General features: G+C 37.7%; 2 protein-coding genes across 2 annotated transcripts; one reads left to right on the top strand and one right to left on the bottom strand.

Moving 5' to 3' along the window:
* Positions 1-1095: 1095 nt before the first annotated feature.
* LOC132095367 (POU domain, class 2, transcription factor 1-like) lies at positions 1096-18405 on the bottom strand. The gene is made up of 14 exons (XM_059500276.1): positions 18221-18405; positions 14183-14248; positions 13737-13828; positions 11867-12044; positions 10940-11080; positions 10753-10844; positions 10442-10615; positions 10095-10236; positions 9704-9849; positions 8744-8923; positions 8577-8649; positions 8151-8493; positions 7966-8054; positions 1096-7053 (listed from the first exon to the last, which is right to left on the bottom strand). Exons 1-14 carry the CDS (start codon positions 18264-18266, stop codon positions 6764-6766), a joined length of 2052 nt encoding a protein of 683 aa, XP_059356259.1. The 5' UTR covers positions 18267-18405; the 3' UTR covers positions 1096-6763.
* A 1173-nt stretch (positions 18406-19578) lies between these two features.
* gpa33b (glycoprotein A33 (transmembrane), paralog b) lies at positions 19579-23320 on the top strand. The gene is made up of 7 exons (XM_059499409.1): positions 19579-19788; positions 20412-20578; positions 20709-20922; positions 21025-21189; positions 21276-21392; positions 21679-21802; positions 21918-23320. The coding sequence occupies exons 1-7, from the start codon at positions 19743-19745 to the stop codon at positions 22534-22536; spliced, it is 1452 nt and encodes a 483-aa protein (XP_059355392.1). The 5' UTR covers positions 19579-19742; the 3' UTR covers positions 22537-23320.
* The last annotated feature ends 889 nt before the right edge of the window (positions 23321-24209 follow it).

The raw sequence follows: 24209 nt of genomic DNA, 5'->3' as shown, positions 1-24209 counted from the left end.
TCCAGAAAAAGCTTATCATGGTTTTTATTAAAAAATATATATATTATATATTAAGCAGCACAACTGCTTTAAACATAAGAAGCTTTTTTGGGCACCAAATCAACATAAGATGAATTCTGAAGAATCGTGAGACTAAATTCTGGAGTAATGATTGCTGAAAATTCATTTTTAACAGAGAGACGCGTTTAAATATACTAAAATAGACATTTTAAAATGTGATTGTTTTACAGTACTACCATTTTGCTGTTTACTATTAAATACATCTTTAGCGAGACTTTTCAAAAACAAAAATCTTGCAGACACCAAACTTTCTAACAGTATAGTGCGTGTTATGTATGTATGTATAGACTGTTTTATTATTATTATTTCAATACAGGATATTGAATGTTGATGCAAGGCATGAACAGTTCATTTTTGTACTTTAATTTAAAGTACTCAACCTCTGTCTGGAGAGGTAATACGGTTTTTCTATTCATATTTTGTGTGTAAAATACCAAATTTTGTGTGTACTACTGTAAAGTATAAGTCTACAAATAAATGTAAAATAATATCAACTCCATAAATTCATCAACACTTTCCAAAATATGGCAAATATTACCAGATCAAAGACATGTAAGGATACTAAAACACTTGGAAAATGGTTTAATGATGTTTACAACAAAAGATAACTGTACAGTTACAGTAAAAGATTATCTTTATATATATATATAAAAAAACAAACAAAATACAGCAGACGAATGCATCAAAATCTACCATGTATCCTGATTCACATACTTATATTCTACACAATCATTCAGTTCTAAGCTACAGCGATGTAGCCGTTTAGCGTTCAGTCTTGGGTATATGTCGCTTGATAACAGGCCATGAGTGGCACTAGAGTTCAGGTCTGTAGTGAAACTCCGAATCCAACCAATCATCACCATTACAACAGTGAGTTCCAGCGTTCTGAAGGGAGATATAGAAGTACAATCTACAGTATGTGACAGGGTGAAAATGGAACACATTCCTTCAGCTTCAGCCGCAGGAAACGAGAGTACAGAGAGGGATTTCTTTTGAAATCAGTGACTAAAGTATTATGTACAGTCTTTTTTTATCTTTATCTTAATCTTTTTTCTATTTTGTTTTAAAAACAATAAGTTGGGCAGTGAAACTGATATCACATACATTGACATCCAAAAACATACAAAAATACTATTTCTTTAACCTACAGTAAGACAGTTTTGCAGTTAAATTCCATGCTGTGACAGAAAAAGAGCAACAGATCCAAGGAACAAGAAAATTAAAAACGACAAAACTTTTTTTTTTTCTTTCCCATAAACATCTCAGAAAAATACCAAAATATACATCTAAGCTTTGGAATTACTGAGGTTAGGACTACTGTCAGAGCTGGGTTCTGTTTCTTAATACACAAGCTGAAGGGTTTGGGAAGGAAGAGGAAAAAGAACAGAGTAATCTTTGGTATCTGCACTTGTAAAACATTTCATATTTGGATATTTTTGCTTTGGGATAGAGCTTATAGTTGCTTTCGACCCTCCACTTGGCATAAAACTATTACGCTTCATCTGAAAAAGGCCGTGTCGCTCAGACGCCACCCTTGCAGGATGGAGGACAATGATGCATAGCTGCACAGCTGATCGAACCAATTGAAATCATGATAGTGGAAACAGCAAAGCTAGATACAAGACATCAACAAAACAGCGAAACCACGGGACGACGGCACCTAAAAGATGACTTATGGAGAGACGTTGCATGTTTTCTGTAGACAATCATAGAAAGAGTGTTGCCTTGCTGCAGCCACAGAGTGGAACTCCAGAGGACAGTTTATCCTGAGCAGGTTGCAGTGAGCCCAGGACATCCTTCAGCGTGTATTAAAAAACATCACCCAACCCACGAGGGGTTAATTTAAGTCCTTTCCAGAAGCTGGCAGAGCTGTTTTGCTTCCTCTTTCTACTAAACCCTGCCCACTTGGCCACAGGTGACCAATGATCTAAAACCACAAGCTGATGGTTTAGGCAGGGCACTAGAAGAGAGAGTTTAGTCCATACAATCACACTGAAAGTCTTTGGTTACCACTGAGAAGGTGAGGAACAAGCAGACTGCAAACCCAGAAGAGCAAACGGCACAAGCCCAGCAACAAATAAGGGTTAGGGGTTTATAAAAAAGACGATTGTCAAATAAAAAAAAGCTTTGGTATAAAATTAATAAGGAGCTATAGTGTGAACTTAAATTTGTGCTAAAATCTAAATATAAATAAGTGGGATGGGCTTCTAATATGCATGTGCGGCCTTCTGGGTATCCATCCGGTTACTCACTCAAAACTTTAAACAGACATCTGCAGGCTTCCGTTCTGGGACCGATCTTTTTTTATTATTATTTCATCTTTTGAAGTAGATTTAAGCAAGTTTTTACTCCGTTTCGAGTTAGAAATGAGGTATACAACAGCTCCTTTACTCAGACCAGCTCTCGCTTGGCTCTCTGGTGCATGACCTCAACTATCCTATTTCGTCACTAGACTGAGGGTCTACAGCGGCAAACTCCGCTACAATCGTAAACTATCCAATCACATGTCAGAGCATCCACACGCCAAAATCAAGTGGCAAAAAGGATCCACAACAACTTCAAATTTACAGAGCTGTTGCCAGGTTCAACATCCTTGGATAAATCCCATCCCAAACATCTCATGAGCACACAGGTTAAAAAGGATAGCATTTACAGCCAAGTGGTCAATTGCATCAAATGATGCATGATGCGTCCTTATATCCACTTAAAAAAAAAAATCAGTTTCCTGTATTTCCTACCAATGAGTCTCACTAAAAAGTCTCACTTTTAAGATATGACGTCAGACAGAACCTCTCTTAAGTATTATCTTTCAAAGTAAATGCACCACTAGCGCCCTCTACACATCAGCTGCAGTTGAGTTATTAGTAAAGCTTTTAACAGGTATCCAACCGGCTTGAATTTTACCTACAAAAAAATAGGTAGCAACACTTCCAAAATATCACAAAACACAAATAAAACTCACAGCGTTATTTTCATGGTTGATATGCACCATGTGAGTTTTGACATTGGTGCATGCTCTGTTGCATCCCCTTTCACACACACACAAATTCACAACCAAACAAAATCATCTCTCACATCAACATGTTAAAGTTTGCTACAATGTGTCAAACTCAGAAATAATAGTAAGGCATAAATGATAAATGCAAGTTTTTGTCAAACTAAGAAAGCCAGTGACGTTGCTCCCTTGTGATATACAAACAAATAAAAAAAGGCATGAAGTAATTAAACTCAAATGATTGTTAAAGATTGTTAAAAAGCAACATGGCAAATAAAATGCATAAAAACTAAAGCCAAAAAAAAAAAAAAAAAAACTAATTTGGTGCCATCAAGTCTGTTACATCAACGGAAGCTTGGGGCTTTCCTTTAGGAGCACCATCACAAGCCCCTCCCACTCAAACAAACCACATTTAAATGTGGGCAGGGCACACAACAGCCACTCCCACATCACAAGGGTGTGGTTGCAATTTTTGGTCTTGACTTTTTTTTGTTTATTTTTTAATTTTTTTAAATACCTATAATATAAATGAAGTATTTTTTTTTCTTTTCTTTTAGTGAATAAGCATGACAAAAACACTACATTCAAACTAGATATTAGTTCAAATATAAAATATGAGCATCTTACATAAGTGGATATATATAGAATTTAGAAAAGAAGTTCTCTTATCTTTTGAGTCATTCCTCAGATAAATATATCAGTAACTCCCCTCAGTCCCGGCGACCACCGGGTCGTGACACTAATGCGCAAAACAACACATAAATCTACATGTCCAGAGAGGCTACATTGAAATTTCCGGACAGAACCAGCGGAATGAGCAGCAACAAGACCCAGCCGCAAAGACAAAGGCTTTTTTTTTTTTTTTTTTTACTTTGGCAAGTATGATAACAAAATATTCATTACAAGTTAACCTGGACATACCCTTTAAGTAGTAATAGTAGTAGTACTTGAAATAGCAGTAGTAGACTTATGTGACATTGTTATTACAGATTTTCCTGTTATACTTCGTAGTTTTGTTTTACACATTGGTCATTTTAAAATGGACTGTCAGAATCAGCTTTTGTACATTCTGGAGCTGACTACTGTTGTCTTTTGCTTAAAGTGAACCTTCCATGTAAGTGCTGCTGAGGTATTTCAAATCATATCAACAATAAAACACACATCGCATTGCTAACAAACAGTCGTAAAACAAAAATTGACAGACCGGGCCACAGTAACAAATGACAAAAGGGACAGTAAGGGGAGACTCTGACCTCTTCATCACAGAAATTAAAATGTGAGAGTGTTAAAAGCAATGCTACGGATAAAACAGCACTGTAATTCTCCCAGAATTCCTGTTCTCCGTTGTTCATGATCAACAACAAGTCTAGACAGTGTACCAATGGAATACTAAAAATCCACATTCTTGTCAAATTAAGCCATTTTAGAGCCTTTTGCACTTTCACAGGTTCTTCTGGATTTTAAATTAAGAGTTCGGCGGACTCTTGATATTTCTATTGCTATTCATTCGTCGAAACGCAGCATGGGTTGTTGAGTACTATGAGATTACATCCAAAACAAAGACTCGGCGTAAAGGTAAAAGAATGAAATAAAGGACGCAGACTCCCAAAATCTCAACAGCACTTAAACACAAGGCCCTTAAGATTCTCTTTGGATCATTAAACGTTTGGATATCGCGAGGTAAAACAAGTTAGCACTGCGCTAGAGAAGCTATATTTCTTCATATTTGTTGGACAACGCGAGTCAAAGGAGTAGGGTTTAAAAGAAGTGTAATAGATGGTAAAGTTTGTCAGTAGTGAGTAGTGAAAGTGTGGTCAGCACTGCACTGACCCACACAGGCACAGCAGCTAGTGAGAAATCGACTTTGGTTCAAGCTTTACATCATGGCTGCATTACATTGGTAGGGAAAAAAAGAAACAGACCATCCGGATAAAACCCCTAAATACGTTCTCACCCCTTTATAACGGATATTTTGAGGCCCCACTACTGTCCTCCATGGTACAGCCAACACAATGGGCTGGAGTGAAATTTAGAGAAGGCCCTGATTTCAGCTTATGGAGGACTGAATCTGGCACCTTGCAACTACAAAGAAGGGAAAATGTTCAAAAAGCCTGTTCTTCTGGTAAGAACACGCTTTACTTCACGTTTACAATTTCCAATGATCTGAACAGAATGGGAAAACGACTCCCCCACTTGTCACTCAAAGTCCTCATCATTGACCAGCAGAAAGGACAATCCCAAACCTCAAACTGGTCCTTTGCTGTAGTATCACGTCCTGCTCTCGCCTCGGATCTATTTGGTTAGTTTCACTGACACTACAAAATTGAGGAGGGACAGCCATTTCAAATAAAAGAAGAAAAAAAACAAAAAGAAGAACTATGTTTTCGTCTTTGGAAAAGATCAGAATATTGCATTATATTTCCTGTGGTCTACCGAGAGCCTTCGCTCATAAATATTTAGGCTTAAACTACGCTACAGTAGCAATATACAGCAACAGGTATAACAAAGATTTTTGGTATATCTTGAAATAGAGGCAATACAAAGACCTCTTAAAGCGTGACAGATGTTCTGCTAAAAACCGAGCAGACTGCAGTTCTCAAATCCAGTTTTTTGGTACAGATACTGTGCACAAGTAAAAAAAAAAAAAAAAAAAAAAAAAAAAGATCCTATAAAAAAAAAAAAAAAAAAACATGAACATCATCCACCTCAACTTTATCTCGCTTGACCTACATCTTCACAATCAGGTGGTGATACCGTGAGCACATCCCATGTTAGGAAGACCGTGAGGAGGTTAACCTTACGTGGCTATGTAGTCCGGATGCTAACGTCGCCAGCTCTCAGTTACTGAAGCTTCAAAGTAGATGGTACTGCTCAGTTACTTTTGCCCACGCTGAACAACTCCTCATTGACGAATCATTTCATAATTCGTTAAAGCTTTTAGTATATTAAGTGAGCCCGTTACTGGGTGAGGATTCAGACCCAGACTAGTCTTCTGCTACTGAAACTATGAAAAGATATGAAGACAATATCTGAAGTTTCACTAGAAAGAAAGGCCAGTCGAACGATTCCTTAAAGCAATGAAACAGCATCACAGCCGCATATTACTCCATTTAAAGCCTTGTAACCACAAGTTAGTAAGATACTGGACACAAAGCTAAATAAAAATATATCATGTGCATCTAAAAGGAAACGTTCCACGGGGACAGGAGCGTCTGTAAAGCATGATCTTCAGTGAAATCATAGACAGAACATTTCTCTACAGTGAGGAAGAAGAGGTTACTGTCAGCAGTAAGAAGGTTTCATTCAACACAGAGTAAACAAAGTTTTTTGGTTAAAAGCATTTCAGAAATACCTCTGAAGAAGAGGTTTCGTGTGAAAATGGGAGAAAAGAGCGAGTTCGTTGAAACGAATATGTCTTTGCGTCGCACAGAGACTTGGCACAATGTCCAGGGAGGTTTCTGCTCTCCTGATGCAAGCTCTGTGGAGACGCCAACATTCGCTTACGGTTGATTTGGATGAAGTCAACCCATCAGTGAGGTCCAAACATCGCAGATTAAGGTGTAAAGTTATAACATACAAACTCAAACATTAAAATAACGTTAAAACGACATTAAATCCTATTCAAAAGGTTTGTTTTTGGTGGTAGCAAGAGAAAACTAAAGGAAATGAAAGGAAAGGGGTCTAGGAGAGGAGGAGTGGGTAAAGCTTTCACTGGGCCTTAGAGGCCGTGGTGATGGTGGAGGCGGGCATAGTTGCTGTAGTGACAACGCTCTGGTGGGCATCGGCGGTGATGTGCAGGTTGAGGGCTCCGGCCCCCGCGGCCCCTCCTGCAGACACCAGGCTGACCGGGTTACTGGCGAGCAGTGACAAGTTCTGAGGGTTCAGAAAGAGCGGAGCCGTCACAAGGTTAGGGGTGCTGCCGGCGCTGGTGTTGGCAAACAGAAAGTTCCCGCTCCCATCCAGAGACGTAATGGGCAGACTGCCACTAGATGCCAGAGCTAAAGAGACAATGAATAACATTTTAACACCAGGTGTTCAAAATATTGAAACAGAGCAGTGGCCTTTAACAAATCAAATTACTAGAACAAAGATGCAGCGATATAGAAATTGACTTAAGATGAATCTTCTGACTGTTCTTCACATACCCAGCCCCTTACATGTAAAACGAATTACAGAAAAATATTATTATTATCACTACTACAATTATTCATATTATATTATTAAGTTGTAGTAATAATGTAACAAGTACACTACTACTACTACTAATAACAAACAATAACATAATGTAATATAAACTGAATTAAAGAAAATTTATATTTTAATAAGTTATTATAAATAAATGTTAAAATAATTTGCATTGAAAGGTCTATTTTTGAACAAACAAGCCTTTCTATTGTTACCAATGACATCTACCAAATCAGATTGACACTCAATTAAAAAATACACAATTATTATTATTGTTTTAAGAACAATTTTCTTCGTTTTCTTTTTATATTCATTATTATTATTACTATTATTATTTCATAATGATGAAATACACTTCTTATAAGAAATAATATAAATAAGAATCATCATAATCTTCTATAAAAGAGTAAAAAAAACAAAAAAAAAAACAAACCCTAATACATTCAGATGGTAACATGAACTTTCAAATTTAAATATAAAAAGGTTTGCACTGTATGCAAATATGTTGTTTAGAATATTTTCTTTGTATGCAAATAAGTCATTTAATATCTTGGAATTGTATGCAAACATATTGACTGCAGAAAGCTTCTGAGAGTGTAGAGTGACACAAGGGCCACTAAAACATCTGTTTTACTGCCACATATTCATCTTACTGGTGATGCCAAGATTAATAAGCATATGCAGAGCCATATTGTAAATATAATTGTACTTGCCGCTCCACACACCTTGGATTGTGGCCAAGGTGCTGTTGCTCATCAGTGCTGGACTCAAAGCGCTTCCGAGACCACCGGGTGCCAAACTTAGAAAAGCCCCGCTGCACAGGAAACACCAGAGAATAGTATTAAACACACAGATGTCCAATCACAAGCTTGAAGTTGATGCTCTTTCAGAGAACTAAAATGACACTTACCCAGGAGTGAACTGTGAAGACGCCATGAGCCCAGGATTGAGGCCTGCGGCTGCAGCCATGGCAGCGATGCTGGCGCTGGTGGGCAGCTGGGTGGCTCCTTGCAGTGCCGCTGAAAGGCTGGGCCCAGCCACCATCACCTGTCCAGTGCCCAGAGTTGCTGCCAGGGAGGAAGGTGCCTGACTTACTGCTGTCACCATCTCCTGAACTGAAGTGTGTTCGGAGGAGGACGTCTGCACTGCGTTGGGAGAAGGGCTGAGCGAAGGAGAGGATGCTGCGGTGGTGATCACTGGTGCAGTGGAGATGACTGATGCAGTGTTAGTGCTAGCCGAGCCAATACTTGTGCCTGGAGGAAGAAAAGCCTCTTTTAAAGATTGTGAAGTGAACAATAGGAATGCTTTCGGACATCTTTAGGCTTTTCTTGCCTACCAGTGAAACCGACGCTGGAGACACTAGTGCTGGTGAGAGTGTTACTGGTCACAAGACTTGCTGTACTCGGTGCCTGTAACAAGGGAAAGGAGGAGGAGGTTAAGCACTATTTCCAGCAGTCTAATCTGCTGTGATGAATGAAAGGAGGCAGTTTGCATGTCTCGTACCAGAGGTGTGGTGGGAGAGAAGATTGCTTTGATAGGAGTGCTGATGGCACTGCCACTGCTGGGTGGGTTGATCCTCTTCTCTTTCTGTCTGCGGTTACAGAACCATACTCGGATCACCTCTTTCTCCATGTTGAGCTGGTCCGCGATCATGGTGATCTCTTCAGAGGTAGGTTTTGGATTCTGCTTGAAAAGGGCAAAAGCACAAGAAACGCCCTTACGGCAAAAACAAATCACAAAGACCTACAAGTATCCGTTTCTTATAATAAAAGAAGGTAGAACATACAAACATTTTCTGTAGTTCTCAAATTACACTTTTACATTACTGTATTATTATTGTTATTTAGTTAAATTATAATAATAATCATATATAAAATTACATTACTAGTACTTCTACTAATAGCAACAAATACAATTGAATACAAAACTATGTAAACTGAATTATAGAAAATGTTAATATTTAGTAGTAATAAAAAAAGTACACTAGTACTTACAAAAAACAATAACAATTATATTAATACAAATAATAAGTAATATAAATCTGTGTAAACTGAATCAGGAGAAATTAAATTATTATTAACATAAATACAATTATTATAAATAAATACAAATTATTGTATTATAAAAATATTTTACCACTACCTAATTGCAGTTTATATTAATAGTGTAAAGAATTAATTATTTAAATAATAAAGTGCAATTATAATAAAATGGAATATAAATCTGTGTATAAATTACAGAAAATATTAATGAGCATAAATAATAATTATTTAATGTACATTAATAGTAATACAATTAATACACTGAATTGCAGAAAATATTAATTGCATTATTAATAAACACTAATTCATCATTTAATTAATAGTTCCATCACATTGTCACCAAAAACCAGGGGAAGATTTTGCACCAGTAAAACTTTAATAACGGCTCATCTAATAAGCTCTGATGCGAGATGTCGCTCACCTCCAGAAAGCTCTTCTCTAAGGCCACTCTGATGTTGGTCTCAATGCTGGTCCTCTTCTTGCGGCGGCGGTTCAAGCCCTCCATGCCCAGCCCAGGTGAGCCAAGAGAGCTGGGACTGGACAGGGCCTGGTCAGACGTCTGGTTCTCTGCACAAACAGCGCGCACAAAAGCACAAAGAAGGAGTGATATAAGCACCTGTGCCAAACAGCACTGCACATGTGCCTCGAAGCATCAGCTCTACTACTTAGCAACATTAAGTAAAACATTAGTTTAGCATAAAAAAAGACCTGCAGTACTCAGAGCAACTCCAAAACTAAAGAGGAATGCAACAGGAATCTTCAAATCCTTTCTAACATTCTTGAGTGAAATGCAGAGCAGAGAAAATACATACCTGCATCATTAAGCCATTTTTCAAGCAGAGGCTTCAGTTTGCACATGTTCTTAAAGCTCAGGTTCAAGGCCTCAAAGCGAGAAATGGTGGTTTGGCTGAAGTCATTTCCATAAAGTTTTCCCATGGCAAGGCCAACATCCCCCTGGTATAAGCAACACAATAGCATTCAAATTTTAAACTCTGAAAAAGTCATGCAGAATTTACAAGTCACCTTCTGAGTCTCAGATGGTTATAATTCGCATTCGGTGATGACCTGGATGATTAAATACCATCGGAGACTTCGGAATAGTGAAATCAACAACAGTGTGCAGCAAGACAAACCGCGTGAAGAGGGAAGTCCAGTTTACCTGCGTGAAGCCCAGTTTGATGCGTCTCTGTTTGAAGGTCTTGGCAAACTGCTCTAGCTCCTCCAGGTCGCTGGGCTCCTCCAGGCTGGGTGTGTCGATGTGCTTTGGTGTCGTCTGGCTGTGAGGAAGGGATTGGATGGGGGTCGCTGCTATCGTGCGTGTGGGTGTAGCAGGCTGTGAAGTGAAAGGAAAAGGTGTTAAGAAGTTTTGGATTTTGAAATGTATGCAAATCTAACAGATTTTTCATAAAAATAAAACAATCTAGATGATGTGTACAAATGGATGCAGTGGGTAAATGGGATGGCCCTGACCTGTGTGGCAAGTGTGATGCTTGGCTGGGTCTGCAGGAGGTTGGCTTGGCTTTGAGGTAGTTGAGTTAGAAGGTTCTGGGCCTGTAGGAGACCTGGTTAGAGGAAGAGGAAAGACGAAACAATCAGATAGGCTGATCACATGGAGGAACGGAGAGATCCAGAAAGGTTAAGATGACACGAGACTCACTCTGCTGACCCTGTGGTGTCTGCGAGATGATGAACTGCGCGGGCTGCAGCTGTGTTGCAATGTGGTGGCCCGGCTGGACCAGCACAAACTGCTGCAGGTTGAGGTTCTGCTGCTGCAGTTGCTGTAACTGCTGTATTGTTCCACACAAACACAATGTTAGTATGTGTCACTATACCAAGTGCACCAGTTAAGCTATGACTGCCATGACAACCTCACCACTTAAAACGAGTGGGGTTCAACAGTAAAGATGTTTTAGATTTTGTTGGAAAAATAAATTTTTCTGTTGCCATGTCAATCAGCATTTATATGATATAGTATTTTCTGCTATTTTGATCCTAGTAGAAATGCTTTTGCCAATTTAAAAGTGTTCAAATGCACCCCTTTTTTAAACATACACTTCAGATGCAGCTTCCTTCGTATAAATAGCTGAAGGGCCTGAAGAACAAAATATTAATGTTTTTTCATATTTTGTTGCATTTTAACTATACCCATGTAAATATACAATATGTATTCATATACAATATCAGTCGTCTTTCAACACATTTTCAAGTCCACCACATTTTAAGAACAATTTGAAAGGTCTCCAAACTCCATCCAAAATAGTATATTTATCCCTTAATATGTTCTCTTTTCCACTGACATATTTGTTACCATTTCTTTCAGCCAATGTCCTATATTTGGCTAAATGTTAAATTTCATTAAAAAACACTTCGCTTCAGGGCAAGACAAATACTGCAAGGGCAAATATTTAAATAAAATTTAAAAAATATATTTTTAGAAAGTCTTTTCCTTAATGTCTGTCATCCATTGGGGTTTGCCCTTTATTTAAAAGACAATATCATATTGAAAGAATGGTGTCGCTACAATCAAATAAAACGGCTATTTCAGCACTGAGACTGGGATGAATGAAACTGCGCTGTCTTACAGGTGTGATCTGGATGGGTTGGGAGAGGGGGATCTGGGTGATGGGGGTGGCAGCGGAGGCAGAGATGCTGGCTCCTGTAGTGCTGCTCTGCTGGCCGGCTGAATGCTGCACCGCTGCTGCTAAGAGCTGAGCCTGAGCCTGCTGCAGCAATAACTGCTGCTGCGCCGGAGTCAAAGTCAACTGCAGAAAAGAGATTGAGACAAAGAAACAAAGACAAGAATTCGCTTAATCTCTCATCACCACATTTGGCATTAGGCCCATTTCTGTAAAACTCTCAAGGTGGTAATAATTACCCCGTTACTCACAACGCTTTACCCTGGATTCAGTGTGTTTATTTAATAAAAGGCAGTTGCAGATGTTGCCATTGTCGAAATTGCCAATTTAAAGTTAGCCATGATTAATTATATTTAATAACTATATCAACCCATACTAAAATCTTTGAGTGTGCATGATTTTAAAACATTTAGCTAAATACTCAATTTATGCATGAAATAGAACACCGTGAAGTCACTATATAACAGGGTTATGTGTATATACCACACTGATAGTTTGATTGTGACAAAAATGCAATGAAACTAAAGCCTGTCCAGGTTCTAGGTCGGCCAATCAGTGCTAGTGAAGTGCTAATGACAAGTAAGGGTCAACCTAAAGCTGATTTTTCCAGTCACAAAAAGGATTCTACAACATAAAAAAAAAAATGAAAAAAAAAAAAAAGAAATCGATACCCACCTGTACAGGATGAAGAAAATGATGAATAGTGCAGTACTATACTATGAACAGGCAACATGTTATTTTAACTTATTTTAAAAACAATGTATAAAAGTGGGACTCCTCGTGAAAAACTGCATTACCCATAATTCTGCACATTTCAGCTCATGAAGCACTGCAAATGATGTAGTCAGTCTGCCTTCGCTCTCTGTTTTAAATATTTATACATGAATAGTTTACAATAAATGTATAATATATTGTTTATATAACTATAGTCAACAGATTTTAAACAACAGCTCTATATTTGGTGATATCAATTGCAATGCTTGATGTTCTTTTCCTCACAGTTTTTTTTTAAATTTTTGCCAAAATGTACACAAATCTATGTCTGTAATGTTGTAATTCACCTAGTGGCTAGTTTGGTTTATGGCTTTTAACTCTTTAACAAAGACTTTTAAAATCTCAACGGAAAAATGAATGGGGAGAGACACTTTCGGAGCAAAGACCACTGAAAAAGCAGACAGGCACTGCTGTACTCTTTTGCACGATAGGGTTCATGCTTTTTCTGGTTTAAATGTTCCAGTTTGGTGGCAGCAGCAAACCTTTTGACCAATCTACGAGGAAATGGGGGCAGAGAAAGCATATACAGAGGAAGACCATCCTAAAATTCCTCTCCAAAATCAAATGTGTTTTGTTCGTCGCCCATTTATGGTGATAAAAATATACCGCAGCCTTCTGAGACTTCAAGCAGAGAGCAAAGCGGGTATGCTAATTAATGAAACTGTTATGCAGTACATGTAAATTCTGCATAGATTTGCATATTCTCAACCATCTGTTTCCGAGCAACTGCAGAGCAGCTAATTAGCATATGAGCCCCAAAAATTTCCCCTGTAAGCAGGAGATAGCATGTTGTTCTTTAAATCTCCAATCTTCTAAGTTACGACAAATCTCACACATTATTTTGAAATAGACACAATGATGCATGACATCAGCTGGAAAACCTCTGCAGTCTCTCTGAAACATGATAATGACACACGCAGGTCAAGACAGTGCCGGTTTTGTGACTAAGACACGGGCCCTGGGGACATCTTTAAATTCCTATTGCGCTTTCATCCATGTCACAGACCACAAATGTGTGTGTGAACTCAGAGAAAAAGATTCTACCTGTTGGAGCAAGGCCTGTGCGTGTGCGTTGGTGATTGCGTTTGTTGTTTGCACAGTCTGCCTGTGAAAGTCCAGTCCATTTGTTTGGGCACCTGGAAGAAGAAAAGCAGTCAATGTTACAATAGATCAGAGCCACACAAAAAGGTCTTTTCAACCAAGTTATTCAGCTCCATGGCCTTTCTTATTTCAATCTTAAAAAAAATAAAAAATAAAAAAAACGTTCTGCGATACATATTGAGACTCATTGTCCTAAATGTTCAACCTCAGTCAAATCAGCACAAGTGACCCTTTACAACGTACAAATTGTGAAGTGATGGTCTTTCAACTCACTCAGACGTTAAAAGAAAGTTGTGTTAGAAAGATCAATGCAAAAGATCTGAGCAGACTACTGGAGAAAATATATGAACATGCAAGTTAAGGAGCCAACGGTTCCTTGAGTAGCTCACCAGTGTTTTCATTCCCGCTCTCCATTGCACATTTACTTGTTTCCGATGGATTACTCATTTTAGAATCTGGAACAGACAGAGAAAGGTCTGACTTTCAGTTTCTCTTCAAAGACCAATCAGTCAGTGACTTACAAGAGTGAGACAGTAACAACCCCATGACCCATTTTTTTTTTTAAACAAACACTTCAAAAATATTCCTACTTAATATGCCATTGACTACACAGAATGTCTCAAAGTTTGAAAAAATCTGAATGCTGTAAATGCACAAACCAACAACGTTGACTACTCAACTCCAGAGAGCATAGCATCACTATAGGGTAAAACAGATCTTAAAATGTTGTTGCCGACCACAAACATCACTCACCAGCTGCACCTGCCTTGTCAAGCGTCTCTACGAGCATCACAACAAACTTAGCACCCCTTTCACAGACAACCCTAAATAGCAAAGGAGTCTCTCTCTGTGTAACTAAACGGTTTGGAGTGAAAAAAACAACACGTGTGCAGAGCACAGCTAAGCTTCAGTGAAACTATGGCTGCCTTTCTCTCAGTCTCTCCGGCTTGCTTGCTTGCTTTGCTCTCTCTCTCACTCACTCTCTCTGTGCCATGATTGTCATAACAACTAGAGTGTGAAGAAGTTCGTTTTCATTTTGGAACGGAACAGAAGCGCAGCGGCTGTCATCGGCGTAATAAAGCATAAGTATGCAGCTGATTAAAGCCATATGCAAATCTGCCTCACTTCATTAGTCGAGCAACACTTTGAAGTCCTGCAAGCAATTCATTTCGCACAGCGCTCCGAGAGCTTTCTCCCTAATTTAAATGCTCATAAATATTTATCATTTCATTAGCATATTAATTGGATCGCTTTGGAGGGAAAAAAGGAGGAATGAAAAAAAAAAAGAGTGTCAATGCACAAGCCCAATTACCTACGGAGCGCTGGTCAAATTAGGTGAAACAGGTGAGCTTTCTGTCAATGCGATCAAAGCACACAAACCGGCAAGGACGGTATCTGGACATAAAGACAGCAGGTTGCATTTCTTATACATTCTAAGCACCAGAGGTTGCGGATGAAGCTGTTCGGGAAGTAAATTACTTGCCATTCTCCACCATCCTATTCACACAGCCCCCTGTGGCCCAGACACTTCACGGATCAAATTCCGTGACTCCTGTAGCCGTATTGTCTGGAAAAGAACATGAAGTCTGCTTTGCATATCCAGATTAACTGTGCACCTCATTATGATATTTTCAAAGCTTGGCCTAATTACAACAAAACAGAGATTTGAACATTAGAACAAAGATCTGACAGAGTAAGCAGAAAGAAATCCGCCTATTCACAAGGAAGTATTGCTGACATTTAAAATACTTTTTCAGAGTGCTAAACTTAATTCAGACGACAGAAGGATTACAAGACTAGCATAATCCTACAAAACAGCTATAGTTTCATGTTACAGCTGTAATTTTTCTTAACTTCTTATCTAAAAGAGAAACTAGTATGAAAACCATTTGACAGTTTAGTTTTATGACAAAACTAACCTGGAGAGTAATATTCAAATTAGCAAAAAAAATAAAAAAAATGTATGCAAATATTATACTTAATAAACAGGCATTTCATGGAAAAGAGGACTGAATTCAGCACAGACGACAAAACTATTTCATTACCAGCAAGCAGGAACAAATAACATCATTCATAATGAAATTTGAAAACACATTACATTTGAGTTTCAGGGAGAAACTGATGAAAAATTAAAGACACTTGATAGTATGATGGAAACCATTCACAGATTACAATCATTTTCACTCATATATTATAATTTAATATGACAAAACCATTTACGTGCACAACATGAAGCCACTCCAATCTGCCACATATAAATACAAAGAGGATTGTTGCACGTAATTCTCAAAGGCTGGCAAAAACCACCAACTCTCACTTGATTTTAGGTCTATAATTATTTTAATTAATAGGCTGTTAGCCTGCAGGGGCTGTTTCTACATGTTCACATCAGCAGAGCATGAAGAGAAACTCGAGCAAAAGAAAAAAAAACACAGACAGATGGTCAAAGAGAGATGCAAAATGCCATGAAGTTTCACTACTACGCTTGAAAAGTGTGAGTTGCTGCAAAAATTAAATTAAGGATTCATGCAGGTCATTTACACTATAGGAATGAGCGGTGAATACAGGAAACAAACAAGTTTCAGCACGTCATTGTCTCTCTAAGCCCTACACACAGAGTGAAAATGTTATCAGTTATAAAGCAGGGTCTGTTAGACCCGACTCCTTCCTGACAAGTCTGAAGCCAAACAATTATATGCTCATTTAAATTACAAACCAAATAGTTCTCATGTAGTCAGAGAATTCATGTTAAATGAGAGAAGGGTGATACAAAAGATTTTTAAAGCAGATAAAAAAGTGGTAAAAAGTTTCTCTTGTAGTGAGACATCAGGGTGAAAGATAACATAACCATAAAAATTTCAACAGTTAGGTTTGTGGTCTTTGATTTTTGATGAGCCAAGACACTGTTTTGCCTTAAATGTAAAATACTCTATATTAATTACAGGAACAACTGTATAAAAGCAATATTATAGGCTGGTAAAAATGACCAAAATCTTTAACCCAGATATGCATCATCTAGTTACTATTAACTAAAACCTTTGATAAATGAAATATAAATATTAGATGAAACCTTAGAAAAATTACTGTTCAATCTACGGTTGTGATGCAGATATCCAACTTTACCCACATAAAGCGATATTTACCATAGAAAACTGTAAACTGCCAAACGTGGACTATTACAAACATTAACGTTATGAATTTCTGTCAAGCTGTTCTGTAAAGTGGTGTGAAAAACGATATACGAATAAAACTACCAATGATGAATTAGATCTGAATATCAGCTCAACAGTGAATATCTGTGATTCGAAGAACTTAGATACAAAACCACGCCACGATTGAGAGTTATATTAATGATTGTAAGCAATATGATAACTAAAGTAATAAATACTATTTTTCACAAGAGAATAAAAATAGTAAAACGGACTTTTTTTGGCTGTTAACGGATGATGAAACACAGTAAAATGACTAAATACACACACAAGCATACAGCTTCTGGAACAATAGTGGAGCTGGAGACGCTGTTCACTATTTGCGGATCACATATTAGACTAACAAATAAAGCTGGCATGATGCCTGCATACACATCTCCTTCAGCAGACAGACTGATACGTTACAGAAACACCGGCTGTGCTACAAAGTATCAATTTATCACAACCGGACTGGATACATTGTTTAAACTGCCGTCAGAGTTCCATTTTGGCACGTTCCACCATCCTTCAACAATGAAATGGATTCATTCTGATAGAATATGCTGAACAGCGCATTCTGAGCTCTAGAAGGCCCACATGAATAACATAACAGGGCTACACGCCTGCAATGGGCACAAAAGGCAAGAGAATAGGCATAAAAAAAATCACGCCATGTCCTAACCGTACACCAAGCAAGCCCCAGCTGCTCTGCTCTTTCATATTTTCACCGTAAACACGTTGCGCAGACGCCGGCTGATTGCAAACGAATGAATATTCAAAGCTTTATATGTGGGATTGGCTCACGGCACAATAGAGCAACACAAAGCCGCTGGAGTAGCTTTAGCCGCTTAGCATGCACACCGCAGCCTTTAGTTATGATTAACTGTAAAATTCTAACAACCTTTGAACGGGGACAGTGCAAAACCCCGCCAGCTGTCGCCGATTATGACTAATAAAATATGCAAAGCGGCGATTTCTCGGCGGCGGTATGAATATGTAACGCGGCTGCTCTAATCACACAAAGGAAGCATTTTCCTTTAATTTGCCGTCGCACTGCATCGCCAGTTTCACCGTCGCGCACACACAGAGAATTATTCCCCGATACGTTTATTTAGGGTGCATATGAGTGCAACATCGGGTTTGACTATTTCGTTTACGGTTTCCCTACCACGCTTTACTGGGCTGAGAGAAAGAGTGTTTGAATATGAATATGAATATGTAAAATGCAGTAATGATTACCTGGTCCTGAACTCTCATCTTGACTCGCTGCTCCTCCGTCCGCCATTTTGAATATTTAAGCCCAAATCCTCAAAACACAATACAGAGGCTCACCGATGCACTCACTCATCAGTCACACAGCATCTGAGCCTGAGAGAGTGTTCCCCCCATCAGAGCGACTCCACTCACACAGGACCACCTCCAAAGGACACACGGACATTGATCGTTAACCATAATTACACTTTCAAGTTTTGAATACAATTTGGACACATGTAGACCTGGCATGCGTTATTGGTCATGTGCAAAAAAAGGAACGGGAGAAAAGCTTTGTTTTATGAACAATGTAGTGAATTATTAAGAAATACAGTAAGAAACAAACAACCAAAAAAGCCTACGGTGACAATATGTTTAAAGTGTCTATTTTCCAAATTAATTTTAAGCACTTTTTATTTCACAATTTAACCCCATCTCACATTTTTTTTATAAAAACTGTATTATTCAACTATTTTTTTAAATGACAGTACATCTTGCTACATGTCAATATAAAATACTGAAATTTAATAATAATATAGAAAGCTGTATAACATACTGAAAGACCAAAATACCATGACTGCTTCTGTACTAAGACACAGATAACTGTATAAAAAAAAAAAAAAAGCAGAAGAAAAGCAAAATAAAATTTAGATATTTAGATAAATTTAATCTATTTAGATATTTTTGACAATGTTACAAATTTTGATTCCGTTACCAAAAATGATATTTACAGCATATTCTTTACTGAAGTCTGACAGAAATGATACGAAGACAATAAAAGCGCTTAAATGAAATGGCTTATATGAAAAGAGTGAGAGCAAGTCTGTTAACTATCACAGCTGAGCAGTAAATAGAAACGGAAGTTTTTGTGAGCATGGCGTCTGGTAAAGATGAATATTTCCTTACTAAATGGAAAAATGACCTGTTCACAAAGTGCCTGTAATTTCAGTTATGTCTCCCTCACTACCATCTGCTGGTTTTGTGCGGCAACGCACCACAGCTGGAATACACGTCCAGTTTTTAGATTTAAATGGGTTGTTCAAAGACGTTAACAATAAAGAAATCTTCTTAATATTACTTAAACAATCAGATAGCAAAGCATTCGCATGTAAACCTTTGCTTTATCAAGTGATATTGTACACAAGCCATCCTGAATAAAAATGCAGGGAGGTCCAAAGCTGTAATATTTAGTATGTCCCTTATTATTAGCTATGTAAATACCCACTTCCCCTTGCATGTCAGTTCATTTTCCAGAAATGACTCCTAATCTGTACTAATATCACATCTGCCATTTTGTTACAACTTTGTTACACCTTGTAAAACTTGAGGAAGAGGATAAGAGTCCATAGTGCAATAAAGGTGTGGTCGACACAGGCGCAGAAGCAAAGCAGTTTCGGTGAGCACACAGGAAGGATATATATATATATAAGGATATATATAAAAAATAATAATAATTAGAAAATCTACCTGAGGACCACCATCTATTGCAGTGTGATTAAAGAACGACAAAATGTCCAACTGGAAGCTGATTTTTTGCAGCCTGTGTTTAATATCAGGTGAGGTGGACGGTTTCCTGACATTCACAATGAGTCCAGCAGTCAAGATCAAATCAATGACATTATGTTAGATATAATTAGTTTGTGTCAGTGATTTGTTTTCTTTTCAGTTGGTCTGTATGTAATATTTGATAAAGGATATGTTTTCAAGTATTTATTTTCTCTGTTCTGACGAGGGCTAAAAAAATGGAAGATTTCTTCCCCTACTTATTTCATTCATTTATTTACATAGACACATACACAGCATCAGCACTTATGCATTCTTAAATACCATAATCTATCAATGTGAAAGAATTGAATAAATTATATCATTAAATAAGTTAATTATCAGAATGTGTAATGATACAACCACACCGTGTTTACCGAGCAACTGAAGTTGTGATTTGTTATACTGTGAGAACATTTTCAAATGTAGAAAGGAATTTTACTAAATATTTTCAGATCATTCCCTTTTATTTGACATTTCCCTTTTATCTCAAAATCATTTTTCAATTCTATGTAATGTTTTTTTGAAACCTTTGAGAAATATTATAAAATCCTGCGTTTAAAAAAAAAAAATTCTGCATTTTGAATTTTGTATTTTAAATATGATATGCACGAAGTTCTCTCTCTTTGCCTCATAGTGATATCAGCTAGTTCTGGACTGGAAGTGACCATGAGTCAAGCTACTGTGGAGGTTGCCAGGGGTGATGATGTCACCCTTACATGTAATTTTAAACCTAAAAATCAAAATAATGATCTTATCGTTATATCATGGACTGGTGAGGCTGATGAGATATCTGGGCAGAAGGTAAGCTAGAACAATTTCAACTGTCTACCAAAACACCATTAACCACCATTAGTGTAAAAACTATATCTGTATAATAACGAATAAACTATCACAATGAAGCCAAAAATTGTTCTTTGTTTTGGCCTCATAGGTCATTTTCGGTTACTTTTACTCCTATGGTAAAGTAGACATTGGATCAGACTATCAAGGTAAAGCCATGATAGACACGGACTTTAATTCAAAAACATCGAAATTGACTCTAAAACAAGTCACTCTTAAAGAGAGCAGAAGAATTCAATGTTTTGTTCAGATTCCTGGAGACATTGAAGGCAAAATATCTGACACTACTTTTCTTTTGGTTCAGGGTAAGATCTTTGGCACTTTGTCTCAAAAGAAAAGTCAATATATACATGTTTAGAAGAATCCTTCTAAAAAATGTTGAATGAATATCTAATTTTTTTTTTCAGTTGCACCATCACAACCCGTTTGTAAGGTATTAGGCACAGCAGAATATGGACACAATATTAGCCTTACCTGTGTCTCTGAAGAGGGCTCACCTAAACCAACATACAAATGGGAAAGATATAGTGTCAAAAATATGCCTCAAGCATTTCCTCTCAAAACCACTGAAAGTAAGTTCTGTCTCTTCTTCAGTGGACTAGAGTATTACATACGTTGTCACTCTATGTTATATTTTAAACATTATTTTGTGCAACAGAGGATGGAGTTTTGTCTTTGGTCAATGTGTCCATGGAGACATCGGGTTACTATATTTGCCAGTCAAGCAATAAGGTCGGATCAGCCAAATGTAACATGACATTGTCCGTAATGCCGCGTGAGTATTGCCACTTTGCTTTCTTTCTTTTTAAGATGATCATTTATTTTAGTCATATTACCAGTTATTTTACCATGGGTTGATATGAAAGATCTTGATATTATAGCTTAATGTCAACATGACAATTGACATGATTTGCTATGTACACTCTTATCAGTTTATGTTATTCCAAAACACACACACAAACTTTTAACAATTATATGTTTTGGTGAGGTTCAGGGGTGGACCTATACCCCTTTTTTGACCCTTGACTGATTTTCATTTCCATGTCTTTCTGTTTTTACAGCCTCTATGAATCTTGCTACAATAGGTATTGTGGCTGGTTGTATTGCTGGAGTTACAGTGCTCATAATAGTCATCATTTGCTGCTGCCGCAAACGGAAACAGAAACCAAAAAACTATGAAATAGAGTAGGTCTCCATATGCTCTCAAAATAATAGATGAAGTGATTGTTGGTTTTTGGATGGTAGGTCCTGATTGTTAGTATATGTTTTTACCCATCTGTATGTTTGTTTATGGCCTCAGGAATCCAATTGTGGAATACCATGACAAACCACCACTAGAAAATACAGAGGATGCGAATACAGGCATTATGGCAATCAATGAAAAGGGAACTGACAAAGCTTTCAATGATGACCTCAAAAATCACTTCGATGACCGCAGAGGTAGCCGTGATGACCTCAATAAAGGAGGCCGTGATGACCTCAGAGATCGCTACGATGACCGCAGAGGAAGCCGTGATGACCTCAGAGACCGCTATGATGACCGCAGAGGAAGTCGTGATGACCTCAGAGACCACTACGATGAACGCAGAGGAAGCCGCGATGACCTCAGAGATCGCTATGATGAACGTAGAGGTAGTCGTGATGAGCTCAGAGACCGCTACGATGACCGCAGAGGAAGCCGCGATGACCTCAGAGATCGCTACGATGAACGTAGAGGTAGTCGCGATGAGCTAAGAGACCACTACGATGAACGCAGAGGTAGTCGCGATGAGCTCAGAGATCGCTACGATGAACGCAGAGGTAGTCGCGATGAGCTAAGAGATCGCTACGATGAACGCAGAGGTAGTCGCGATGAGCTCAAAGATCGCTACGACGAAAGCAGAGGTAGTCGTGATGAGCTCAGAGATCGCTGTAGATAAAATCAGCAAGATCAGTATGATAATCGAAACATTTAATTATTATGATAATTAATAAATAAACCAAATTTTTTTGATAATAGGACAACAATTGTGTCAAGATAGTATCCAGTGTTTATTTTAGCTCTGAAGTTGTTTAAACCTACTATATTGTTCTTTTGTTTTATTTGCCTATATTTGATAAATCAAACTGTGTTGTATAACTGCAGATGAATCATACATTTTTATTCACTTTATTATTTGATTTTATAGGATTTTAACATAATTTTATATACAGCAAAAAAGTTGTTTTGGTATGTCTGTTAGCTAAAGTAATTGACATTTTTATTTGGACTGTTCTTCTGAATCATGGATGGATGTATTCATTTATTTTTTTATAGGCAGGGGTTCACATGTAAATACACACTAATGTAAACTGCCTTCTTAAAGGGGTCATATGACGTTGCTAAAAATAACATTATTTTGTGAATTTGGTGTAATGCAATGTGTTTATGCAGTTTAAGGTTAAAAAAAACACATTATTTTCCACATAATGTACATTATTTTTTCTCCTCTATGCCCCGCCTTTCTGAAATGCATAGATTTTTACAAAGCTCATCATTCTGAAAAGTGAGGTGTGCTCTGATTGGCCAGCTATCCAGTGCGTTGTGATTGGCTGAATACCTCAAGCGTGTGATGGAAATGTTACGCCCCTTAACACTGTGATGTGTGCCCCGACACAACAAGACAAAACCAATAAAACCCATTATAAACTAGGCATTTTTTATATTTTTTTAAATTACTGATTATAATGACTTATACTGTGTTTTTATGCGTTGTGTACATCTCACCGCGCAAACATAAAACCATGTCTGCATTTGTGACTGGAGAAATGACAAACAAGTGCTACTCTACACTGCTCAAAACTCGCGCTTGAATCATTAGTTGCAAATTCTTTAAATATAAAACATGTACTTACAGGCTGTGAGTCAGAAGCGCCAGACTGTCCTCGCAAAGTTGGAACTGCCCCATCTTATAAAACAGCCTTTGAGCGCAGAACCATTGTAGGCTACTCTGCAGGTTCAGGAAACAGTCCTTCATAAAATGCGTCACACAGCGTCACACACTGCGGGCTTGAGTGAGGAAGTTGATATAATTCAGATCAGCTCTAGGCATGACAACGTGTATATCATCCTCTTTTGGAAGGCCAAACAAAGTAGCTTAGCTTTTACAACTAAACACACTGTCTCCACAATATGGCGGCTACAACAATACTACAGCGAGAATAAAAGTTATTCCTTCTTTCTTTGTGTGGATATTTGCCGGTGTCATGCAAATCTTCCCAAACACTGACGTAGACATGTGGGGGTGTGTTTAAACTAGGCGTTTTAGGGGGGCTTGGACAATTCTTAATTTTTATAAAGAATATCTCTTTGGATTTGAGACTTTAGTATTTGAGCAACTTTACAGATCTTCTTTATGCACCAAGAGTTTGTAACACTCCAAAGAGAAAGGAAAAATTTAAATCACATCATATGACCCTTTTAAGGATTTAAAAAAAAATCATTATTATTATTATTATTATTATTACATTTTTTTTATATACATTTTTGTACATTACATGACTGGAACTAATTGATGTGATTCGACTTGGCCTACTTAATTAATTAAAATAAACTATTTCATTTATTTTTCCC

Source organism: Carassius carassius, chromosome 19, assembly GCF_963082965.1.
Source record: "Carassius carassius chromosome 19, fCarCar2.1, whole genome shotgun sequence".
NCBI classification, from domain to species: Eukaryota; Metazoa; Chordata; class Actinopteri; order Cypriniformes; family Cyprinidae; genus Carassius; species Carassius carassius.
This window is presented reverse-complemented; position numbering and strand designations above follow the sequence as displayed.